At 62.8% G+C, this 19616-nt stretch overlaps 1 protein-coding gene across 1 annotated transcript in view; it reads left to right on the top strand.

Annotated features, from left to right (window-relative positions):
- Nucleotides 1–1694: 1694 nt before the first annotated feature.
- The window catches only part of NOTCH1 (notch receptor 1), a 51142-nt gene continuing 33220 nt past the window's right edge, over nt 1695–19616 (top strand). The window contains exons 1-2 of the mRNA XM_033238524.1: nt 1695–2022; nt 3639–3717. Coding sequence (XP_033094415.1) covers nt 1962–2022; nt 3639–3717 — 140 coding nt within the window. The 5' untranslated portion in view covers nt 1695–1961. The remainder of the gene's footprint in view (nt 2023–3638; nt 3718–19616) is intronic.

The following is a 19616-nucleotide window of genomic DNA, read 5'->3' on the forward strand; positions in this document are numbered from 1 at the left end:
CTCCCCTTCCAGGCTGCCCCTCCCAGGCCGCCCCTTCGAAAAATGCTGAGGACTGGCCCCCGAGCTAGGGTTACCTGGGCCATTACTTCTGGCCTGGGGCTCATAGGCAGAGATGCCAACGGAGGCACACAGGCGGTTGCACCCCATCAGCACTAGGCCTGAGGCCTTCAGGCTTTCCTGTGCCCCACCCCACCCCCACCCACCCGGAGCAGAGGACGTGGTGGTGGGCAGTGTCCTCAGCCTGGGAGCTGCACAGCCCCGCGCTTCCTTCTATGGAAAATCTGCTCCTCCAGGCTGCCGGGCTGCTGTTACATAAACATCTCTGCTGCCTCCAGGCGCCTCCTCTCCTGGGGCGCTGACCCCGAGATGTTACCCCAGGCCTGGAGAAGTGAGGCCAGCTTCTGGGAGGACGCAGGCGAGGGAGGCGCCCAGCAGCAGCTACAGGGGGAGATAGGCCGTCTGCACTGGCTGTTTCCAGAGTGCTCAGTACTTGGCAAGAGGTGTGCCAGGAAAGGCTCGCTGGAGTCAGGTGTGAGATTTGTCCTGCTTTCTGTGCCTCCCTCTGCCACCATGCTCTGGGGTTTCTGCAGCCCTCCCCCAGGCTCCCAGAGTCCTAGGTCCCTCTCAGCTTTTCAGTCTCCCCGCAGGGCAGGCATAACCCTCCTACTCCAGGGGGGCCCCCAGCGCCTTCTGCCATCGCACTCACTACCCTGTGTTGGGGTTGGGGGGAGGCGCTGTCTGTCCCCGACACGAGGCCGTGAACTTTGCGCAGGGACTATGGCAGGCATTTTGGACTCCTGGCGCTTAACCAGGCTTGGCACAGGGTGCCCGTGCCTGGCATCGTGGTGGAGAAATAAATCAGCCGGAAGAGGCACGTGGGAGGGGCTGCGCCGGCGCCAGCGGCAGATCCGCCCGACCCGTCTGTGCTTTCCGGGGCCACCTTAGGCAGGCGGCGCCTGGGCAGGAGGAGGACGGTGACCGAGGAGCAGGTCGACGCGGATACCCCCTGGGGGAGCGGGGCGCAATACGTCCGCGAGGCACTGGTCCTGGCTGCTCCCTCGGGGCGCCCTGAGCTCCCTGCCCTGAGGCTGCTGCGCCCCAATCCCTCGCGGTCAAGTGCTCAGGCAATCACCGCCAGGGGTGTCTGGCGGCGATCGATCCTGTGGACGCCTAAAGCCGCGGCTACGGGGCCCTCGCGAGCGAGTGAAGCCGCTGGGCTAGGGGCGCACCCAAGGCTAGGTCACTTCTCCCAAAGCCCTGTCCCGGGCCCGGGGTCCCCCAACGTGGCCTCAGCTGCTCCCCGCCCGGCCCAGAGCACGGTGGACACAGCTGCCCGCGGCCTCGCCCTCCCCACTCCACCCCGGGCTCCTCCGCTTATTCACATGCAAATTTCCGTCGCCAATTGTCGCCGAGCGCGGCAACGGCCAGAGCCGGATCCTTCCGCAGCCCCGGCTCAAACTTTTGGCCTCTGAAAACTTTCAAACGAGAAGTAGTCCCAGGCGCCCGCTCCTGACCCACGCCGCGCCGCCGGGTCCCTCCTCCCCGGAGAGGCTGGGCTCGGGACGCGCGGCTCAGCTCGGGGAGGCGCAAAGGCGGACCCGGCGCGCGGGAGGAGGTGGCCGCGGAGGGGGCGGGGGGACCGGTGGGGGCGGGGCCGGGCGGGGCGGGGCCGGTGGGGGCGGAGCGCACCTCGACTCTGAGCCTCACTAGTGCCTCGGCCGCGGGAGGGAGCGCAGGGGCGCGGGGCGCGGGGCGCGGGTGCGAGCGCAGCGAAGGAACGAGCCGGGCGCGAAGACGGGCCCGGGAGCCCGCGAGAGCACAGGGCCGACTGCCAGCCGGGGAAGAGAGGGCGGGACCGTCCGCCACCGCCCCGGGACCGTCCGCCGCGCGTGTGCGTCCCAGCCCCGCCGGCCAGCGCAGGAGGCCGCCGTCCGGGCGCAGAGGGCAGCCGGGGGGGAGGCATGCCGCCGCTCCTGGCGCCCCTGCTCTGCCTGGCGCTGCTGCCCGCGCTCGCCGCACGAGGTAGGCGCCCACCCACCCGCGAGCCCCCACTTTCCGCGCCCTTTGGAAACGGCGGCGCCCGGCGCGCGCGCCCCGTGGCTGGGAGCGGGCGGCGGGGAGGTCGGCGTGGAGAGGGAAGAGCGGGCGGCCCGGGGCATGGGGTTCTTGGAGTCCCGGGCTGGGGGAGGACCGACCCTCCCCCTCGATCCCCCCGTGGAGGCGGACTCGCGCCGCCCGTGCCTGGAGCCGAGTTTGGAGGCCGGCGTGAGGTGCTGGGGTCCCGGAGGCCCTACCCGGGCCCGCCCTTCACCCGCCGCGCGTGGGGCTTGCCGCCGGTCGGCCGGGCGGGCGGGCAGCCTACTACTTTTCGATTTGAATCGAGTCGGTTTTGGTTTCCTGTTGCTTCTCCGGGCCATTTATCTTCTTTCTTCTTCGCCTCTGGCCCACGCCAGGGCGGATGTTGGGGCGCGGAGTGTGGGCTCCGCGGCGCCGCGTTCGCCTTCACTGACCCGCGCGGCCCGGCTGGGTCCACGGGCTCCCGGTCGCCCCGCCCGCCGGTGCCCCCCAGCCCAGCTCTCAGTTTGGGGGAGGGGTTTGCGTAAGAAGCCTTCGCGCCGGGGGCCACTGAACTTTTCCTTTTGCTTTGCAGAGTTGAAGTTTGGAAAGCTTAGGGGTGGAGAGCGGGAGGCGGGTGGGGGGCTCTTACATCTCTCCTCGCCACACATGGAGGGGGGTCTCTGGGGAATCGAGTGATTAATCCACTCTTTCTCCGAGAGTTGCAGGCGAGAATTATCTGTCCTCTTCCAGAAAGTGCTGCTCTATGTCACACCACCCTCCCCCGTTTCTCAGCCCCCGTAAGATGGGGAGGGAGGGGCTTGAGTAATTGATCCCTTCTCGAGATGGGGTCGAATTCCTTCCGAATGGGGGACCTTCATTCCCCTCCTGTGGGTGTTTGGGGGCTGCCCTGGAGATGCGCGCCCGCGGGAGCAGGTATTGGGTGTCGGCAGAGGCGGGGCCGGGTCCCCGGGGTGCAGTCCTGGTGCCCCTGGAGGCGGCCCCGACTCCACAATGGGCCGCTCTGATTCCGAGGCGGAGGCCGGCGCTTTGTTGGCGGGCGGGGCAGCGGGCGAGCAGCTGTCGCATTTTCCCACGGGCGGGAGCTGAGTGTGGCCACCCCCCCCTTCCCGCCGTCCAGCTCTGCCCCCTTGCAGAACGGGTTTGAACAGAGGCAATCTCGGCGGCTGGATGGGGGGCCCTGCCCTGCCAGACTCCCCCAGTGAGCCTCGGGGGTGGGGGGCAACGCTTGGGAGTGTAGCCCACTTTGTCTCTGCTTTTCCCCCACTGCGTCCAGGCGGCACATCAGGCCGCCCCACCCTGCTTCAAGCAGGACGTGTTCCCTGCTGCTCCCCTTCCCCCCATTTCTGACTACAGAACTCTGGGCAGAATGTTGACGCCCTTTGGTTTCATAGTGTGGCTTCCTGTGGACCCCTGCCCTGGTAACCCATGACACTTCTCAGAGGCGTCCAGGGTGGGGGGAGGACAGTGCCCCTTGGCTGGGTGCGGGTCCCACCTCCAGGGTAACAAGGGCCTTCGGTGGTGCGGGTGAGACTGACCTCTCTTCTCCTGCCCCTGCCTAGGCCCGCGATGCTCCCAGCCGGGTGAGACCTGCCTGAATGGCGGGAAGTGTGAAGCGGCCAATGGCACGGAGGCCTGCGTGTGAGTACCACCCCTGCAAGACCTGTTGCTTTGTTGAGGGCAGAGCCCCTGCCTTCTGCAGCCGCGCAGGGGACAGAACACTAGGGCATTGTCTTCTGGAGATAGCCCAGAGTCTGGGCACGGTCACGTGCTGACTTTTATTGGACAAAGTCTGGCAATTACTTAATCACCAGCAATTATGCTGCGTGTGGAGCTGGTCTGGCTGCTGGGGGCTTGGGCACTCCTCTGTGGGCCACCTCAGGCTCCTGGGTTACTAAGTGGGAGTCCCAGTACCCCAATTCTTCTTAAAGTCCCCAAGAAACAGTTGATCTGTCAGGGGAAGCTCTGGACCATTTACTGAGAAGCCCAGACCCCACCACCCTGCCAACTTGGGGCACCTCCTCTGGGCGAGTGATGCCTCCTGGGCACAGGTGATGCCTCCTTTCCAGGGGTGATGCCTCCTGGGTGGGTGCTGATGCCTCTTGGGCTGGTGGTGATGCCTCCTCTTGGTGGTGATGCCTCCTCTGGGCACAGTGATGCCTCCTGGGTGGGTGATACCCTCTATGGGTGGGTGATGCCTTCTGGGCTGGTGGTGATACCTCCTGGGCACAGGTGATGCCTCCTGGGCACAGGTGATGCCTCCTCTGGGTGGGTGATGCCTCCTCTGGGCGGGTAATGCTTCCTCTAGGCACAGGTGATACCTCCTCTAGGCGGGTGATGCCTGCTCTGGGCAGTTGGTGATGCCTCCTGGGCGGGTGATGCCACTTCTGGGTGGGTGATGCCTTCTCTGGGCGGGTGATGCCTCCTCTGGGTGGGTGATGCCCCCTCTGGGCGGGTGATGCCTCTTCGAAGGAAATTGACTCTTCACAATTGGACCCGCCTTTGGGCTCTCTGTTTGCCCCAGCTCCCTCCTCCCGGCCTCAGGCTGGGGTTGGGGAAGAGAAGGTGGAACTCATCTTTTGGCGCGGGGTGTGGGGTAATTATTGAGTCTGGTTTCTGTCCTGGCATCTGCAAACTCTGACCTCAAAATCCCGTGGCCCTTTTGGTCTGCCAGGCTCAGATGTAAAATGGGCATGGAGGGGGCTGGGAAGTTGCGTGGAACCGCTCCCTCCTGCCTGCCTGTGAGTGCCAGTCGGCGGTGGGGAACTGTTCTGCTGTGGCCAATGTCCTTCAACTTGAGTCCATCCCTGATGAGAATAATGAGGAGGTGTTTGGTGGCTGGAAAAAGAGTTCCCTCCGCCCCCAGGAGCTACAGATGAAGAAATGGCTCCCCAGCCAGTCTGCGCGCCCTCATTCCAACTGTAGAAGGTCCCATTCCCTTGACAACCCCAGCCCGGCTCCTGCCTGCGCCGACTGCCCAGCCTGTGGGCAGCAGCCCCCCCTCCCTCCCCGGCCCCCACCCTCCCCAAACTGAAGCCAATTAAGCAGGTCCGTGAGCAGTTTAATGGACAAAGCCGACTGTGTCTTTGTCAGACACTAATGAATGCGCACACTACTTTTTTTTTTTTTTTTTTGCTTTTGGGGCCCCCTTCTCCCCCTGCAGAAGCCGCACGGACGCTTGATGCCCTAAATCTTGTTTCCTTTCATTCAGAGACCGACAGCTGGGATCCAGGGGAAGTGCAGCAGCTATTGTTGGGGGAGGCGGATTAATGCCGTGTGATTAATTATGCGTGGCTTCCCAGAATGTATAACCCCCTTCCCCGCCACCGCGCTCCCGGCTTGGACTTTGCCTCCACCCATTCAGGTCTCTGGGAGAACCTTCTTGCTCCTGCAGAGGACTTTGGGAGGGTGGGAGGAATGCCGTGCTGGGAAAATTGGGGGCCTGTTGCTTCTTCTCAGTGGCACTAGGGAGTAGGCACAGCCTGGCCCACAGGGGTCTGGGACTGAGGTCTCCACAGGCCAGAGGGCTGTGCTTTGGGGTACAGATTGCTGCAGCTCCCTGATGTCTGGGCTAAAACCCTGCCACAGGGCCGCAAAACACTGGTGTCATGGGCCCACTCTCCCATTCCCCAAACCTGGGATGCTGGTGAGCTGTTTCCTGCCCAAGGCAGGCCGCTGACCAGGGCTTTGGTGCCTGGCCTTGTCCCCTTCGCTGGGGCCTGGCGCCCCCTCCTTCTTGGCGGGAAGCCTGCTTCAGTTTGGCCTGACAGGCAGCCGAGCTCAGCCCACAGAGACCCCATTGTGCACACCCCACAAGTCCAACGAGAAGATGGGACGGAAGCGCGTCCTCAGGCTCCCGCCTCTGGGCTGCAGGGTTGGAGGCCAGGACCACAGCCGCACCCGACTTGCGGAGGCACAGATCCGGGCTCACACAGCAGTCTGGGGAGCATTGCCGCCTCAGGCTCCCTCCCTGGCCTTGAGCCCCACCCAACGTACACCCCTCAGGCGCCTCTGCCTTCGCATTCCTGCTTGTCCCTCTCGGAAGGCCCAGGAGGTCTGTCCAGGAGTTGGCCAGGGCACCTGCAGGAAGCCTGGCTCTCCCAGCAAGGGGAGAAACCCACACTATTTCTCGAAAGCATTTGGGGTGCAGGATCTTGGAGCCCTGCCAGCCTGCGTGTGAATCCCTGCCCCGTGGTATCCAGCTGTGAGCCCGGAAAGAGCTTTGACTTTTGGTGCCAGTTGCTGCTTCTGCTGTAGAAGGGGCATGGTCTTGCTGGGGGTTACAGTGCCTGGCACACTAGTACTGGGTGAATCATTTCTTTCTACCCCAAGCGAAGGAACCTTCACCGGAAGCTGCCACTCAGGTGGTTGCAGAGCTCGGGATTGGAAAAAGTGGTTTTGTTGGTGCAAAATGCCTTCCCAGGAGGTCAGAGTGTCACTGTGGCCTGGTCAGCCAGTGGCCAGGTAGAAAACACCTGGCAGCACGTGCTGGCGGGTGGAGGATGCTTGGTCTCTGGGCACCTGCTGTGTGCGGTGTGGCCGTGGTGGCTGTGGTTGGAGATAGTGGCCTTTCGAGCAGGCCCAGGGGGTCACTGTGGCCCTTGGCTCTTTTCCAGCCCCCTCGTCAGCTCCGTCAGTGTGAGCAGGGGATACTGAAGAGGGCTACCCCTTTTTGGCCTTTGTTTTGAGGAGAGGTGGGAAGAGCTGCAGGGACCTTATCTGTCTGGGTGAGACTGTGTCCTTGGTCTGAAATGCTCTCCTAGGCTGCCTGGGTCTGGACTGGGCGTCGAGGCAGGGGGCGGCTAAGATGTTGCCTGCTGATGGCAGAGTCAGAATTGCACATGGCATCTTCCAGGAGCTGGGAGAAATGAGGGTAGGCTGTCACACCCAACACCTCCAGGAGGATGTCCAGCTGCCTGCTGGTTGGTGGGCTTTGGACAACTTTGTGTCTGAGGCCTGACCTGGCCACCCACTAGCTCTGTGACCTTGGGTCATCAGGTCATGCAAGCCTCAGTTTCCCCAGCAAGTCAGCCGGGCTGATACACACTGGATCTCTTGGTGGTGCGTGAGGATTGCATGAGAACCGTGTGGAGAGAGCACGTGGTCAGTACTCCTTTCCTCCCCGCCTTCTCCCCGTCGGCTGACAGTGCTGGTTTCCAGAGCCTCCTTCCTGAATGTTTAATTGATTGATGAGTGAATTCAGAGACTCCTAAAGGTGCTGCCTGGTGGGCCGGGCCTGGCACTGCCTGGGGAGGGACTTGCCAGCTCCCGGGAAGTCCATCTCCCAGGATGGCTCCGGTTCTGGGGAAATCCATCTCCCAGGATGGCTCCAGCTCCGGGGAAGTCCATCTCCCAGGATGGCTTCAGTTCACAGACGCGTTTGAGCGCCTGCTGTGCGCTGCAGTGTTCTGCTCCAGGGCAGGCCCCCGGTGGGGACAGGGCAGACACGGCCCCTGCTGCCCTGCTCCCATGAAGTTCACTTCCCAGCAAGGGGTGAGAGACACCTGGCTCACGTGTGAGACATGTTGGAGGTGTACTGGTTCGGCGGTGGCCTGGCATAGCTCCTGGCAGCCCCGTAAAGCTGTCTGGATCAGGCACTGGTAAGTGAGAGGAAGAGACCCAGAGAAGTCGCCATCAGCCCCAGGGTCACACAGCGGTGGCAGAGTTCCTACCAGCCCTGCCCTTCTCCTTCTCCCAAGCGAATGTCCCTAACCACAGCCCCAGCCTGCCTGAGCTGCCCCGTCACTTCCCGACTACAAGCGGGCTGGGGGCGTGGCTTCCCCTTAAAAGAGGAGGAAGGAGGCTCAGGCGGGAAGTGACTTGGCCCTGCAGCCGGCCTGGGAGGTTGGGGAGGGACGGGGTATCTCCTGTCACCCGGTCTGGCTGTTTCCATTGAGTCACCTGCCTTGTCTTGGGCGCGGCCAGGGGAGGAACAGGTTGATCCTCCTCCTCGTGCTGAGCTGAGTGGAAAGGTCTGTGACAGGACCTCCTGTTTATGTAGAACCTGGTCTTCAAGGGCACCCCGGTTAGAAAAACATGTTTAAAAACATGCAGCGTCCAGGGAGGGCAGATCACCTGAGGTCAGGAGTTCAAGACCAGCCTGGCCAACATGGCAAAACCCCCGTCTCTACTAAAAATACAGAAATTCCCCAGGCGCAGTGGCATGTGCCTGTAATACCAGCTACTTGGGAAGCTGAGGCAGGAGGATCCTTTGGGGATCCTTTGAACCCAGGAGACGGAAGCTGCAGTGAGTCGAGATCGTGTCACTGCACTCTGGGCCTGGGCGACAAAGTGAGACTCTGTCTCAAAAAACAAAAAAACCAAAAAACAACAACAAAAAAAACCCAGGCAGTGTCAAATAGAAAGTCTCACCTACTCAGACTGGGGAGACTTCAGGAACAGGAAGGCCTGGGGCGGAGACTGGGGTGGGAGCCTGGAGAGTTCTGAAGGAAGCTGGCTCCTTGGGGCAGGCCCCGCCTCTGAACAGCGGCCAACATGTTTTCCATTGAAAAAAATAATAATAGAGAAAGAGAGGGAGAAAGAAAAGAGCAACCCTGGCAGGAAGAGGGTAGGGCAGGGCAGGGCAGACAGTGCACTGGGGAAGTGTTTCCACAGGGCAGAGCTGGGCGCAGGGACCCGCAGATGTGGGCAGCAAACTGGAGACCCCCTGGGAGCCGGGACTGGCCTCGTTCCTCATTCCCTGCACCTGTGATGAGCAGTGGCGGCCCCCCGGTGCCCACTGGGCAGTTCCAGGCCGGGCCAAGGGACTGCACCCTTTTGCTGTGGGGAGGGGACCTTTCCTGTTTCATGTCTCGTCTATAAATAGTGAAAGGATGTGGCTTTGCAGAATCGATTGGGTGTCTAGCTTGCCTTCCTCAATAATGCAGCGATGACAGCTCCATGCTCAGGACGCCGCTGTTACCCAGCCTCGTAAAAGCCCTGGCAGGCAGCCGCCCACCCTCCAGGTGTGCCTGTGCTGTTTCATCCCCAGCGCACAGGTGGGAAGGCTGTGGCTGCGAGGGCGTGGGGATCTGAGGCAGGCTGGCGTCAGCTTTCACCTTCATGTGCAGGCGTCTCCAGAACTTTCCGGATCTTTCCCGGGGCTGAGGAGGACATACCAGCAGCTTTCACGAGCGGCTGGCTTTGGGGCATCACACCTGTGGGCCGGGATGCTTTTGATGGCCTGGAGTTTCCCAGGCAGCGCTGGGGCTTTCTTCCATGGGACCCAGAGCTCTGAGGGGATGCGAAGCAGGGCTGGCTCTGATTTGCTGTGCTCCCCACACTGTCTCCTCCCTGGGCCTCAGTTTCCCCATCTGTATGTGATTCCCTTCCAACGACAGCCAGCGGGACCCTGGGTCGGGCTGAAGGCGTGGTGGTGGCCGTGGGCCCTGCGGCAAGGCCGGCACTGGGCTCGGTGGTCTCGCCAGCTGGGGAAGGGGCAGTGGCTGCAGGGGTAGGAGGGCGGAGGGAAGCCCTTTCTCAAAGTTGCCTGGTTGGGTTCTCCTTGTGGCCCTGCCCCACCCCACCCTGCTCCCTGGGAGCAAAGGGAGCTAAGGACTAGATTTGGGGGATGCATCTGTATATGGGGGGATTCTGGGGAGGGACTGGGGGGCTCTGATGTGCTGGGGGTGCACAGGGGAGGCTCCTTTCTTTTGTTTGTTTTTTGAGATGGAGTCTTGCTCTGTCACCCAGACTGGAGTGCAGTGATGCAATCTTGGCTTACTGCAACCTCTGCCTCCCACATTCAAGTGATCCTCCTGAGTAGCTGGGACTACAGGCGCACACCACCACTCCCAGCTAATTTTTGTATTTTTAGTAGGGACAAGGTTTCACCATATTGGTCAGGCTGGTCTCAAACTCCTGACCTCAGGTGATCCACCTGCCTCGGCCTCTCAAAATGCTGGGATTACAAGCGTGAGCCACCGCGCATGGCCACTTTTTTTGTTTTTGGAGATGGGGTCTCGTTCTGTCACACAGGCTGGAGTGAAGTGGTGGGATCATGGCCGACTGCAGCCTCAAACTCCTGGGCTCAAGCGATCCTCCTGCCTCCGCCTCCAGAGTAGCTGGGACCACAGGTGTGCACCACCATGCCTCACCAATTTTTAAATTTTTTGCAGAGGTGGGATCTTGTTATATTACCCAGGCTGAAAATGTGGCTTTTGAACTAAAGCGTGCTATTCGTTGGCATCTAGCACATTCACAAGTTCATTCAACCATTGTCTAGTTCCAGGACTTTCTCACTGCACACAACAGAAACTGTACCCAAATACCGTCACTCTTCCCTGACTGCCCCAGCCCCTGGCAACCACTAACCCGCTTTCTGTCTCTATGAATTTGCCTCTTCTGGATGTTACCTCTGAACGGAATTGTACCGAAGGCGGTCTTTGGCTCCCGGCTTCTTTCACTGAGCGTGATGTGTTTAAGGTTCACCCATGCCACATGTGGACTAAACTGCATTCTTCTGAGGACTAGATTTTAGCCGCCAAAAGCATCAGGGACTGGCCAGAGGTGGACACCAGCATCCCAGTTCCCAGACAGTCCAGAGGAGGCAATTGTTGGGAGGGCGTCCAGGGTGGCTGCCTGGAAGAGATGGTGCTCACTCTGGGCCAGTGCGGCCACCCAGCAGCCACAGAGCCCCCTGGAGTGAGTTCTGGCACGTTACCAGGTGAATCTGTAGGGTGGCCTGGCATGTCTGCAGCCCCTGCCCAGCTCAGGACTCCGAGACAGGTTCACAACCTGTCCCTGGGCCTCACCCACGCCAGCCGCCAAGCTCTTCAGCATCCCTCAGCCCACAGGAGGCACGTAATGGGGCCACGGTCACTCAGCTCCCACACGCCTGGTGCTGTAAGAATGCAGGGTAGATGGTCTTTATTGAGCGTCTACTACATGCTGGACCCTGGGGCATGGGTAGGCACGGCAGATGCAGGCCCCCCTGGGCGAGGGAGGAGCACTCCGCTGCAGAACCAGGCCGCAGGACAGACGGGCTTAGCCATAAGCTGGGGGTGGACACTGCAGCCTCCATGGCCTCCTGCGTGCAAAGTCAGTGCTGTGGGACCCCACCTGGATGCCCCTGCCATGGCCTTCAAGTGAGGCCCACCACGGAGCAGCTTCCACGCTGGCTGGGACAGTGTCAGCAGCAGGGAGCTCCAGACCAAAGGAGTGGCAGGGGCTGGGGCAGGGGGTGCAGGGAGGCTTTGGACACATCCAGGAGGCAGGCCAGGCATCTCAGCCCCCACCCGCCTGGTCGACCTGTTCCGGGGCTTTCCCTTCCCTGGACGGAGCTCTGTGTGGTTTTCTCCAGGCTGCTTCTCCCCCCTGGACCCTCAGGGTCAGCTTAGAGTGACTGGCTATGCCCTGGCTGAGACCCAGGCCCGTGTGACACAGGAGAGAGCTGGGAGCGTGGCCCCTCACCCTGAGACACAGATGGTATCCTCTCTGAGTTGCCCTTGGGACAGGGAAGCACCATGTCCCCTGCAGGGCACCAGGCCAGCCAGTGGCCCTTGACACTGAGGCCCCGTATGCAGGCAGCTGGGGGACTTCGCCCTGTCACGCGGATGCGTGAGTGTTAGCATCGGGGTGCCTGGTTGCCCCAGTGGTGGTGGTGCAGGGGAGTTAGGCGGTCCCAGCATTTTGGGGTTGCTTTCTGTGTGTCTCTGAGGCCTGTGGAATTCTGAGAGGAGAAACTCCCCAGCAGTGTCCTCAGTGCACCCCCAACCCCACACCCGCTGCTCCTGGGAGGGATCCTGACTGCTCCCCCGACCCTGCACCCATTGCTCCTGGGAGGGAGATTTCTGTAGAGGCCTCATCTCTGAACCCCCAACTCACAGGCTCAGGGGCCCAGGGCTGGGGGCGTCTCGCAGTCTACACTCCAGATTGAGCTCGCACGGTTAAACAAGGCCCTCTGCGCATGCCCTCCCTAATGCAAAGCGGTGGCTTCGCGTGGGTCCCCAAGGGGCCTTGCGAACCCTGGGGGCCCGGCCCCTCCCACCTGGCTGCACCCCTTAGACAGGGGATCCCATCCTGCAAGTCCCCAGCCCTCAGCCTCAGCTGCAGCCCCGGCGCCAGGGCTCTCTGGGGCAGGCGTGAGGCAGCAGTTCCCTGAGGTCTGGCCTGTGGGGCTGCCCTGCTGTGGTTCCTGCAATTTCCTGGAAGGAGGTCTGGGGCCTGGTGTCCAGTGGGGCCTGGGGAAGGGACTAGGGGGGCTCTGTGGGGAGGGGATGGGGGAACTCTGTGGGGAAGAATGGGGGCTTTCTGGGGAGGGACTGGGGGGCTCTCTGGGGAGGGACTGGGGGGCTCTGTGGGGAGGGAGTGGGGGGCTCTAGGGGAGGGACTGGGGGGCTCTGTGGGGAGGGAGTGGGGGGCTCTCTGGGGAGGGACTGGGGGGTTCTGTGGGGAGGGACTGGGGGACTCTCTGGGGAGGGACTGGGGAGGCCCTGTGGGGAGGGACTGGGGGGCTCTGTGGGGAGGGACTGGGGGGTTCTGTGGGGAGGGACTGGGGGGCTCTGTGGGGAGGGAGTGGGGGGCTCTGTCGGGAGAGACTGGGGGACTCTGTGGGGAGGGACTGGGGGGCTCTGTGGGGAGGGACTGGGGGGCTCTGTGGGGAGGGAGTGGGGGGCTCTGTGGGGAGAGACTGGGGGACTCTGTGGGGAGGGACTGGGGGGCTCTGTGGGGAGGGAGTGGGGGGCTCTGTGGGGAGGGACTGGGGGACTCTGTGGGGAGGGACTGGGGGGTTCTGTGGGGAGGGAGTGAGGGGCTCTGTGGGGAGGGACTGGGGGACTCTGTGGGGAGGGAGTGGGGGACTCTGTGGGGAGGGAGTGGGGGGCTCTGTGGGGAGGAGGGGGGCTCTCTGGGGAGGGACTGGGGGGTTCTGTGGGGAGGGAGTGGGGGGCTCTCTGGGGAAGGAGTGGGGGGCTCTCTGGGGAGGGACTGGGGGGCTCTGATGTGCTGGGGGTGCACAGGGGAGGCTTTGCCTCCGACACCCACACCTGCAGTTCCCAGACACACACAGCAGCTGCCAGGCCCCATCGGGGTCCTCACAATCACAGTCTGCGAGTGACCAGTACCGAGGGCGTCTCTGGATCAGGCCAGGCCCAGATGCTGCGTGGACCCTCCCCCAACAGAACCTACCGCCACGGTGGGAACCAGTGGCCACAGAACACTCACCCGGCCTCACCTGTGCGGGGCTGTTCAGACCGCTGGGCCCGGTGGGCGCTGTTCTCACCCAGCGGGAGGCCCGCCGGCTGCTAGGGTGCTTGTTGAGATTTTCCCCCAAGAAATCGTTGTGTTGTTGCTTCTGCTCCGCCTGGCACTGAGGTTGGCGACAGGCTCCAACCTTGCTCTAATCGGCAGGTGAGAGTTTATCATCAGACTGTCGTCCCTGTCTACGCTGTCCCCTGGTCTGGGCGTCCATTGTGCGTCTCTGAAGAGCTTGAATTGGTTGTTTAAAGCTGGGTAAATGCCCCCTTGACGTTCCGTTGACACTGTCAATTTGCTGAACAAACTTCCACAGGTAGCACAGGAGGCCAGCCTTGCCCTCGCCTGAGCTAAGGCCCGGGGAGGCAGGTCCTGTGTTGAGTCAGCCTTTTTGTGAGTGCAGCGGCCCGGCAGGATGCACCGGGTTTGAGAAGTGGACTCCCCTGTCCCCCGCCACATCCTGAAAGCCCTCAGACATGGAGGGCAGGACGAAGCCGATGGTCACCCTCGTGCCAAGATGACAACTGGGCACAGAGGCGGTGGCTCCCGGCCTCCTGCCCTCTTCCCCATACTGGGGTCACCCAGCGTGACTCATGGCCCAAGCCACAGGCACCTGCCCGGGGAGCCACGGCGGGGAGACCCAGCTTTATTAGAGACGCGTTCGTGCCTCATCAGGTCCAAGGGAGGAGACTGGCACGTCCCTCGCTTTCCCTGAAACAGGTTTCCCCACAGCCCAAGCAGACAGGTTAAGGTGCATTTGCAGACAGATGCCTTAGTAGGAGGCTGGAGCTTTCGGCCCAGAATTTTCCCTGCTGTAGGCCCATGGTCACTGAGCCTGCCCGGGGGGCTGTAGGCCCTGAGGAGGTGCCATCGTCCCACCCAAGCCTCAGATGGGTATCCTGCCCTCAACCCTGTGGGAGGCAGCAGCTCAGGCCCCGACCCTGGCCTGCCCTCTCTGAGGCCCCTGTGGCCGTGGCAGGGCAGGGGCTGGGCTTGCCAAGCCGTCAAGTGGGCACAGAGACTATCTGGGAAGGAGGTGGGCGGTGAGAGCTGACTCCCCGCAGCCGGGGGACGGATGAGCCCTGTGCGGCACAGCAGGGCCACGCGGCGGGGCCCCCACAAGCTCCGCCCGGTTTCAGCTGTTGATGAGCGGAAACACAGTTACTGGAAATGAGAGGTTTGGGGGAGCAGCCAGGGCTTGAACACGTGTGGTTTCCCTGACGGCTTTTCAGTAAGAGATGCTGAGTTCAGGCTGGGAGCTGGCTGGTGGGCGGAGGGGGCTGGGCCAGAGTCTGCCCCCTGGGCCTCCACTCTCCATCCTTACAGAGGGACCTGGGTTGGTCCCAGCTCCCGGGGTACAGCCCCTGGCGGTGGCCCCTCCTACTTCCCCTTCAGTGGTGAGAAGGAGGCTGGCTTCATTCCTGTCTGACGAAGGGCCAGGTGGGGAGGCCAGGCGGGACTGAGTGTTCAGGGTCCACGTGGTGGTGGGACTCAGGCCGTGATAAGGTCCTGTCCTGGCAGCCTCCAGAGTCCGGCCCAGCACACAGCTCTGCAGCTCTCTGGTGGACGGGCCTGGCTGGGCTGTCGGCAGCCCTGGGGCCAGTGGGCACTGGGAATGAAGGTGGAGGCAGGTGGGTGGCTGCAGGTGACTGGAAGGCCTGGCTCCAGCCTGTAGGGGCTACAGTCCAGGCTGGCCACCTCCTCCAGACCTTCCGCCTTCCAGGCGTGGGGTGGCGCTGGGTCGACATCTCAGGCTGTGGGCTTCTTTCCCCCATGTGGGCTGTGCGACCCTGGACCACCGCCACCTCTCTGAGGTCCCTTCCTCCTTAGGAGATGGGAGGCGGCCGGGGCCATGAAGTGTCCCCCGGGGCTCCTGACAGCACCAGCTGCCGTCCTTGCGGCGACTGTCTCCAGTTGTTGCACCTTCTTTTGAGTTGGCAGCAGAGTCGTGGCGGCCGTGGGACGTGTAGCTGGGTCTCAGGCGGCGGCCACCCGGCTACCCCGGGGGTGTGTCATCTATGTCATCCACCCTGGAGCCCCTTCCTGGTGCTGTGGAGGCCCCTCCAGGAAGGTCCCTTCCAGAGGCCAGCCCCAGCCACAGGCTCCGGGGAGACCGTGTGGGATTTGCCTGAGGTTGTGATCTATTTGATCCGGGTCATGTGTGGGATTTGGGCGAGGTCCTGCGGGATTGGGTGAGGTAGTGCGAGATATTTGGGCGAGGCCACAAGGCACTGGGCGAGGCTGGGCATCATTCAGTGCCTTGGAGGAACAGAAGTTTTAGGACCTGCCAAGTCCAGCCCAAGGACCCCCAACTTTCCCCACACGGAAAGGTACCCCAGACCGTCCCCGACCTGCACTAGCCGTCCTGGGACACCCCGGTGTTCTCCAGGTTGTGGCACTGTAGGCCCCTCCCCCAGGGAGGCCCCTCCTCATGGGCCCCTCCCAGGGCTGCAGGCACCTGCCTGGATCCCACTTCCCAAGTGTGTGGTGCCCCAGGTGCCCGGTGACCACACTGGGCCTCGGCAGAGTGAGGCTCTGAGGGGGTGCCAGGGGCACAGTTGGCCTGTATGTGAGCCGGACTGGGCGCTGGGACTGGGCCGGCAGGTGAAGAGTGTTCCAAGAGGAGGATTCCTGGGCTCGGAGGCCCCTCTGTGTCTCATGTGGTCAGAGAGCGGGGAGCCAGCGGGTGTGATGGGGATGGGGTGACCTCTGGGGCCACCACGGAAACCGCTGTCCATCTGTGGCCGAGTCGGGAGGCAGCACAGAGGTGTCCTCGCGGTTTCCCGGGACGGGCGAGAGGAGGCACAGGATGGTGGTGTCTGCCCCCGGGAGGCCAGGAGTGCTCCTCTGGCAGCGTGGGCTTCGGCTTTGTCCTTCGTTCACCGGTGCCGATGCCCCGCGGGTGCTGTGGGTGAATGGGCGTCGGTGCCCTCCTGCTGGGCGGGAGGAAGAAAGGGGAGCGGGAGGCTGGGCCTCTCTCACGCAGGGCCCTGCCCCCACCACCCTAGGGTTTTGTGTTTCGGTGGAGTGTAAGAACGCTTTGTCTGCTCCAGACTTCCCAGTCCTGGAAGATCAGGTGGTCAGGCAGAACATCCAGGCCGTCTGGGTGGGGCTGGGGGTGCAGGGGACACGCACCTTCCTCCTCTTTCCCAGGGAGCATCTGCCGCTCCTGCGCCACCCTGGGAAGCTGCCCTGCCCGGCCCCGCTCTGGTCCCCATCAGCAGGAGCGGTTCTGAGCTGCCTTCAGACTGGGGTGGTGTGCTGGGAATACCTGCCCCATTTTCTCACCGGTGAAATGGGCCCATTACACGCCCCCAGAGCAGTTGTGGGGTCCCATGAGACAGAGCTTGGAAAGCCGAGTGTAGGTCAGGCCAGGAGGGCCGTGGGCTCAGTGTCTTCATCCCTGGGCTGGTAATGTCTAGGGGTCCCGCCCTTCCCTGCAGCACTTTTTTTTTTTTTTTTTTTTTTGAGACCAGAGTCTCGCTCTGTCGCCGGGCTGGAGTGCAGTGGCCGGATCTCGGCTCACTGCAAGCTCCGCCTCCCGGGTTTACGCCATTCTCCTGCCTCAGCCTCCCGAGTAGCTGGGACTACAGGCACCCGCCACCACGCCCGGCTAATTTTTTGTATCTTTTAGTAGAGACGGGGTTTCACCGTGTTAGCCAGGATGGTCTCGATCTCCTGACCTCGTGATTCGCCCGTCTTGGCCTCCCAAAGTGCTGGGATTACAGGCGTGAGCCACCGTGCCCGGCCTGCTGCAGCATTCTTAACAAGGATGCTGGACATGGAGCCAGCACCTCCGGGTGACTGCTCCGCTGGCTGTGGGGCTCACTCCAGAGGAGAACAGGAGGCCCTCCGGGCAGCCCCTTCCCGCCGCCCCCAGCGACAGGATCTGTTCGGAGCAGTGGTGGGAAGTCGCCAGAAGCCTGTCAGGCGCTGGCCCGGAGCGCAGCCTGTGGTGCCCGACTTCATTCGTGGAGTGTGGGTTGAGCCTTCCAGCAGCGCTGCTGTGGGCTTGTCCGTTGCCCTCCCTGCCCCTGAGCCATCGTGGGGTGCAGAGCTGGACTGGGTCTTCTTAGGAGCAGAGGCCCGGCGTGTCGTGACCATCTCAGCCTCTCCAGCCCAAGAGGCTTTTCCACATGAGTCCCTAGGGGCCGTTGGGGTGACCGGCATCGGGGAGGCCCAGGGCAGGATGCACATGCCTGCTTTTGGGGGGCCCGTGTGGGAAATCCCCACGGTGGAGCAACAGGTGGGGCTCCAGCAGGCGTTTTTCATACTCCAAACAGCCTGCGGGGCACTTTGGTGACACCTGGCTCCTGGTGTCCCGGAGCCTGTTGGGCTGTGCCTTGGCATTTGGGGGAGGGGCTGTCCACATGCCCCCCAGAGCGGCCATCCCAGCTCTGCCGTCTCCATGGGCCTTCTGTCCGTCAGATGTGGGCAGCCGTTCCCACGTCGGGTGAGGGCGCCTCTGTGGGGCATTGTTTTCCCGGCTGCGGGAAAGGTGACTTCCTGGGAGGACAGGTTCTGTCCCCATCCCGCCTCCCACACAGAGGGTTTCCCTGGAGCCAGAGGAGGAAACCTGGTCTTCCTGCACTTCCTCCTTCAGCACATTTTACACTATCCGAGGATGCAACTGGGGGAAAAGATTTGCAGACAAAAGAGCCGGGGGTGCCGGCAACAGCTGTTTGGGCCGGAAAGCCCGGCCCCGGCTCAGACTCTGGCTGGGTCCCTGTGCTGTGGCGGGCCGGCCACGACCCCCGCCCCACCCAACTCAGCCCCCTGCTGCCTGTTGTCTCAGGAGTGGTGGCTGTTTGGGGCTAGCCCTTCTTCTGGACCCCCACCTCCCTGAAGTCCCCACTGCCCCTTTCCTCCTTCCTGGGGCCCTGGGAGCCAGGGCAGGGCCCCTGCGCAGCTTTCAGCAGCTCCAGCCCAACGGCTGCAGGGACTGAGGAAGACCACAGCTCAGGTGGGACCACAGGTGGTGGCTGGAGGCAGCCATCCCACATTGCCGCCCCCAAACGGGTGGTTTTGTGCCCCAGTGGTGAGCAGGCCTGGCGGTGCTGGGCTACTGTGGGTCCCCTTGGCCCCCTCCGTGCCTGCATCCCTCTCTCCTGTCCAAGGCCCCCTCCGTGCCTGCATCCCTCTCTCCTGTCCAAGGTGGGGAAGGAAGCTGGGAGCAGAGAGGGAAGAAAGACCCGGTGGCTGCAGGGCACCTTTCAAAGACTCCCGGCCACTGCAGAGGCTCCAGCCAGCTGTTTGAAAAGGGCTTGGGACATGGTCCTGGCAGGTTTGAGGAACCTGGGGCTTTCGTTGCTGTAACTCTTTGTTCTGGGGGGATTTGGGGAGGCCAGGGAAGGGCCTGTGAGCAACAAGGTTCCAGCACCTTCCCAAGGCTCCTGCGTCCCCCAGGGCTGGGCTGCTTGGCCATTCCAGTGGGAGAGGACCCCAGGTGGGGCCCCCAGCCCCCTGCCCAGCTCATTTCTTTTTTTTTTTTTTTTTTTTTGAGACGGAGTCTGGCTCTGTCACCCAGGCTGGAGTGCAGTGGCCGGATCTCATTTCACTGCAAGCTCCGCCTCCCGGGTTTACGCCATTCTCCTGCCTCAGCCTCCCAAGTAACTGGGACTACAGGCGCCCGCCACCTCGCCCAGCTAGTTTTTTGTATTTTTTAGTAGAGACGGGGTTTCACCGTGTTAGCCAGGATGGTCTCGATCTCCTGACCTCATGATCCACCCGCCTCGGCCTCCCAAAGTGCTGGGATTACAGGCTTGAGCCACCGCGCCCGGCCATCCCAGCTCATTTCTTAGCAGCCAGTGCCTCCTGGAAGGTGGGTGGTCCCCACTGGGATTTGGGAAACTTGGACTGGCCTACATCCGAGGGAGGGGCTGAGGTCTCAGGACTCCCCCTGCCCCAGAAGCCTTGGTCTGGGCTGGAGTGAGCTTCTTGGCCTCATGGAAGCCTGCCTCTGGAAGCAGTCACCCCCCTGGGTCTGGCCTTGTCTCCCCATCTCCAGTAGGGGGTCACAGTGTCCCCCCTGGCCAGTCCACATATGGCCCCATTTGCTTGGGCAGGCTGATGGGTGGGCCTGTCTGTGTGGTCCAGGTCACCTGGTGTGGATGAAGATGTCAGTGGTGTGGGCAGAAGGTGGCCAGCTTTGCTGGGTCTTAGCAGAGCATGGCAGGATCTGAGTCTGGGGAGGGTGTAGGGGTGCCCCTGCCATGGCAGGAGCAGGCACAGTGGGAGCCCTAGACTCCCCTCTGGGCAGAAAACCCCTTGAGGCTGGGGGCAGGTCCTGCTGGTGAGGAAGGGGTTCCCGGGGCAGGGGCACCCCCAGGCCGGCTGCCTAGCGTTTG

The sequence above is a fragment of the Trachypithecus francoisi genome, unplaced genomic scaffold (genome assembly GCF_009764315.1).
Source record: "Trachypithecus francoisi isolate TF-2019V2 unplaced genomic scaffold, Tfra_2.0 Lachesis_group16, whole genome shotgun sequence".
In the NCBI taxonomy this organism is placed as follows: domain Eukaryota; kingdom Metazoa; phylum Chordata; class Mammalia; order Primates; family Cercopithecidae; genus Trachypithecus; species Trachypithecus francoisi.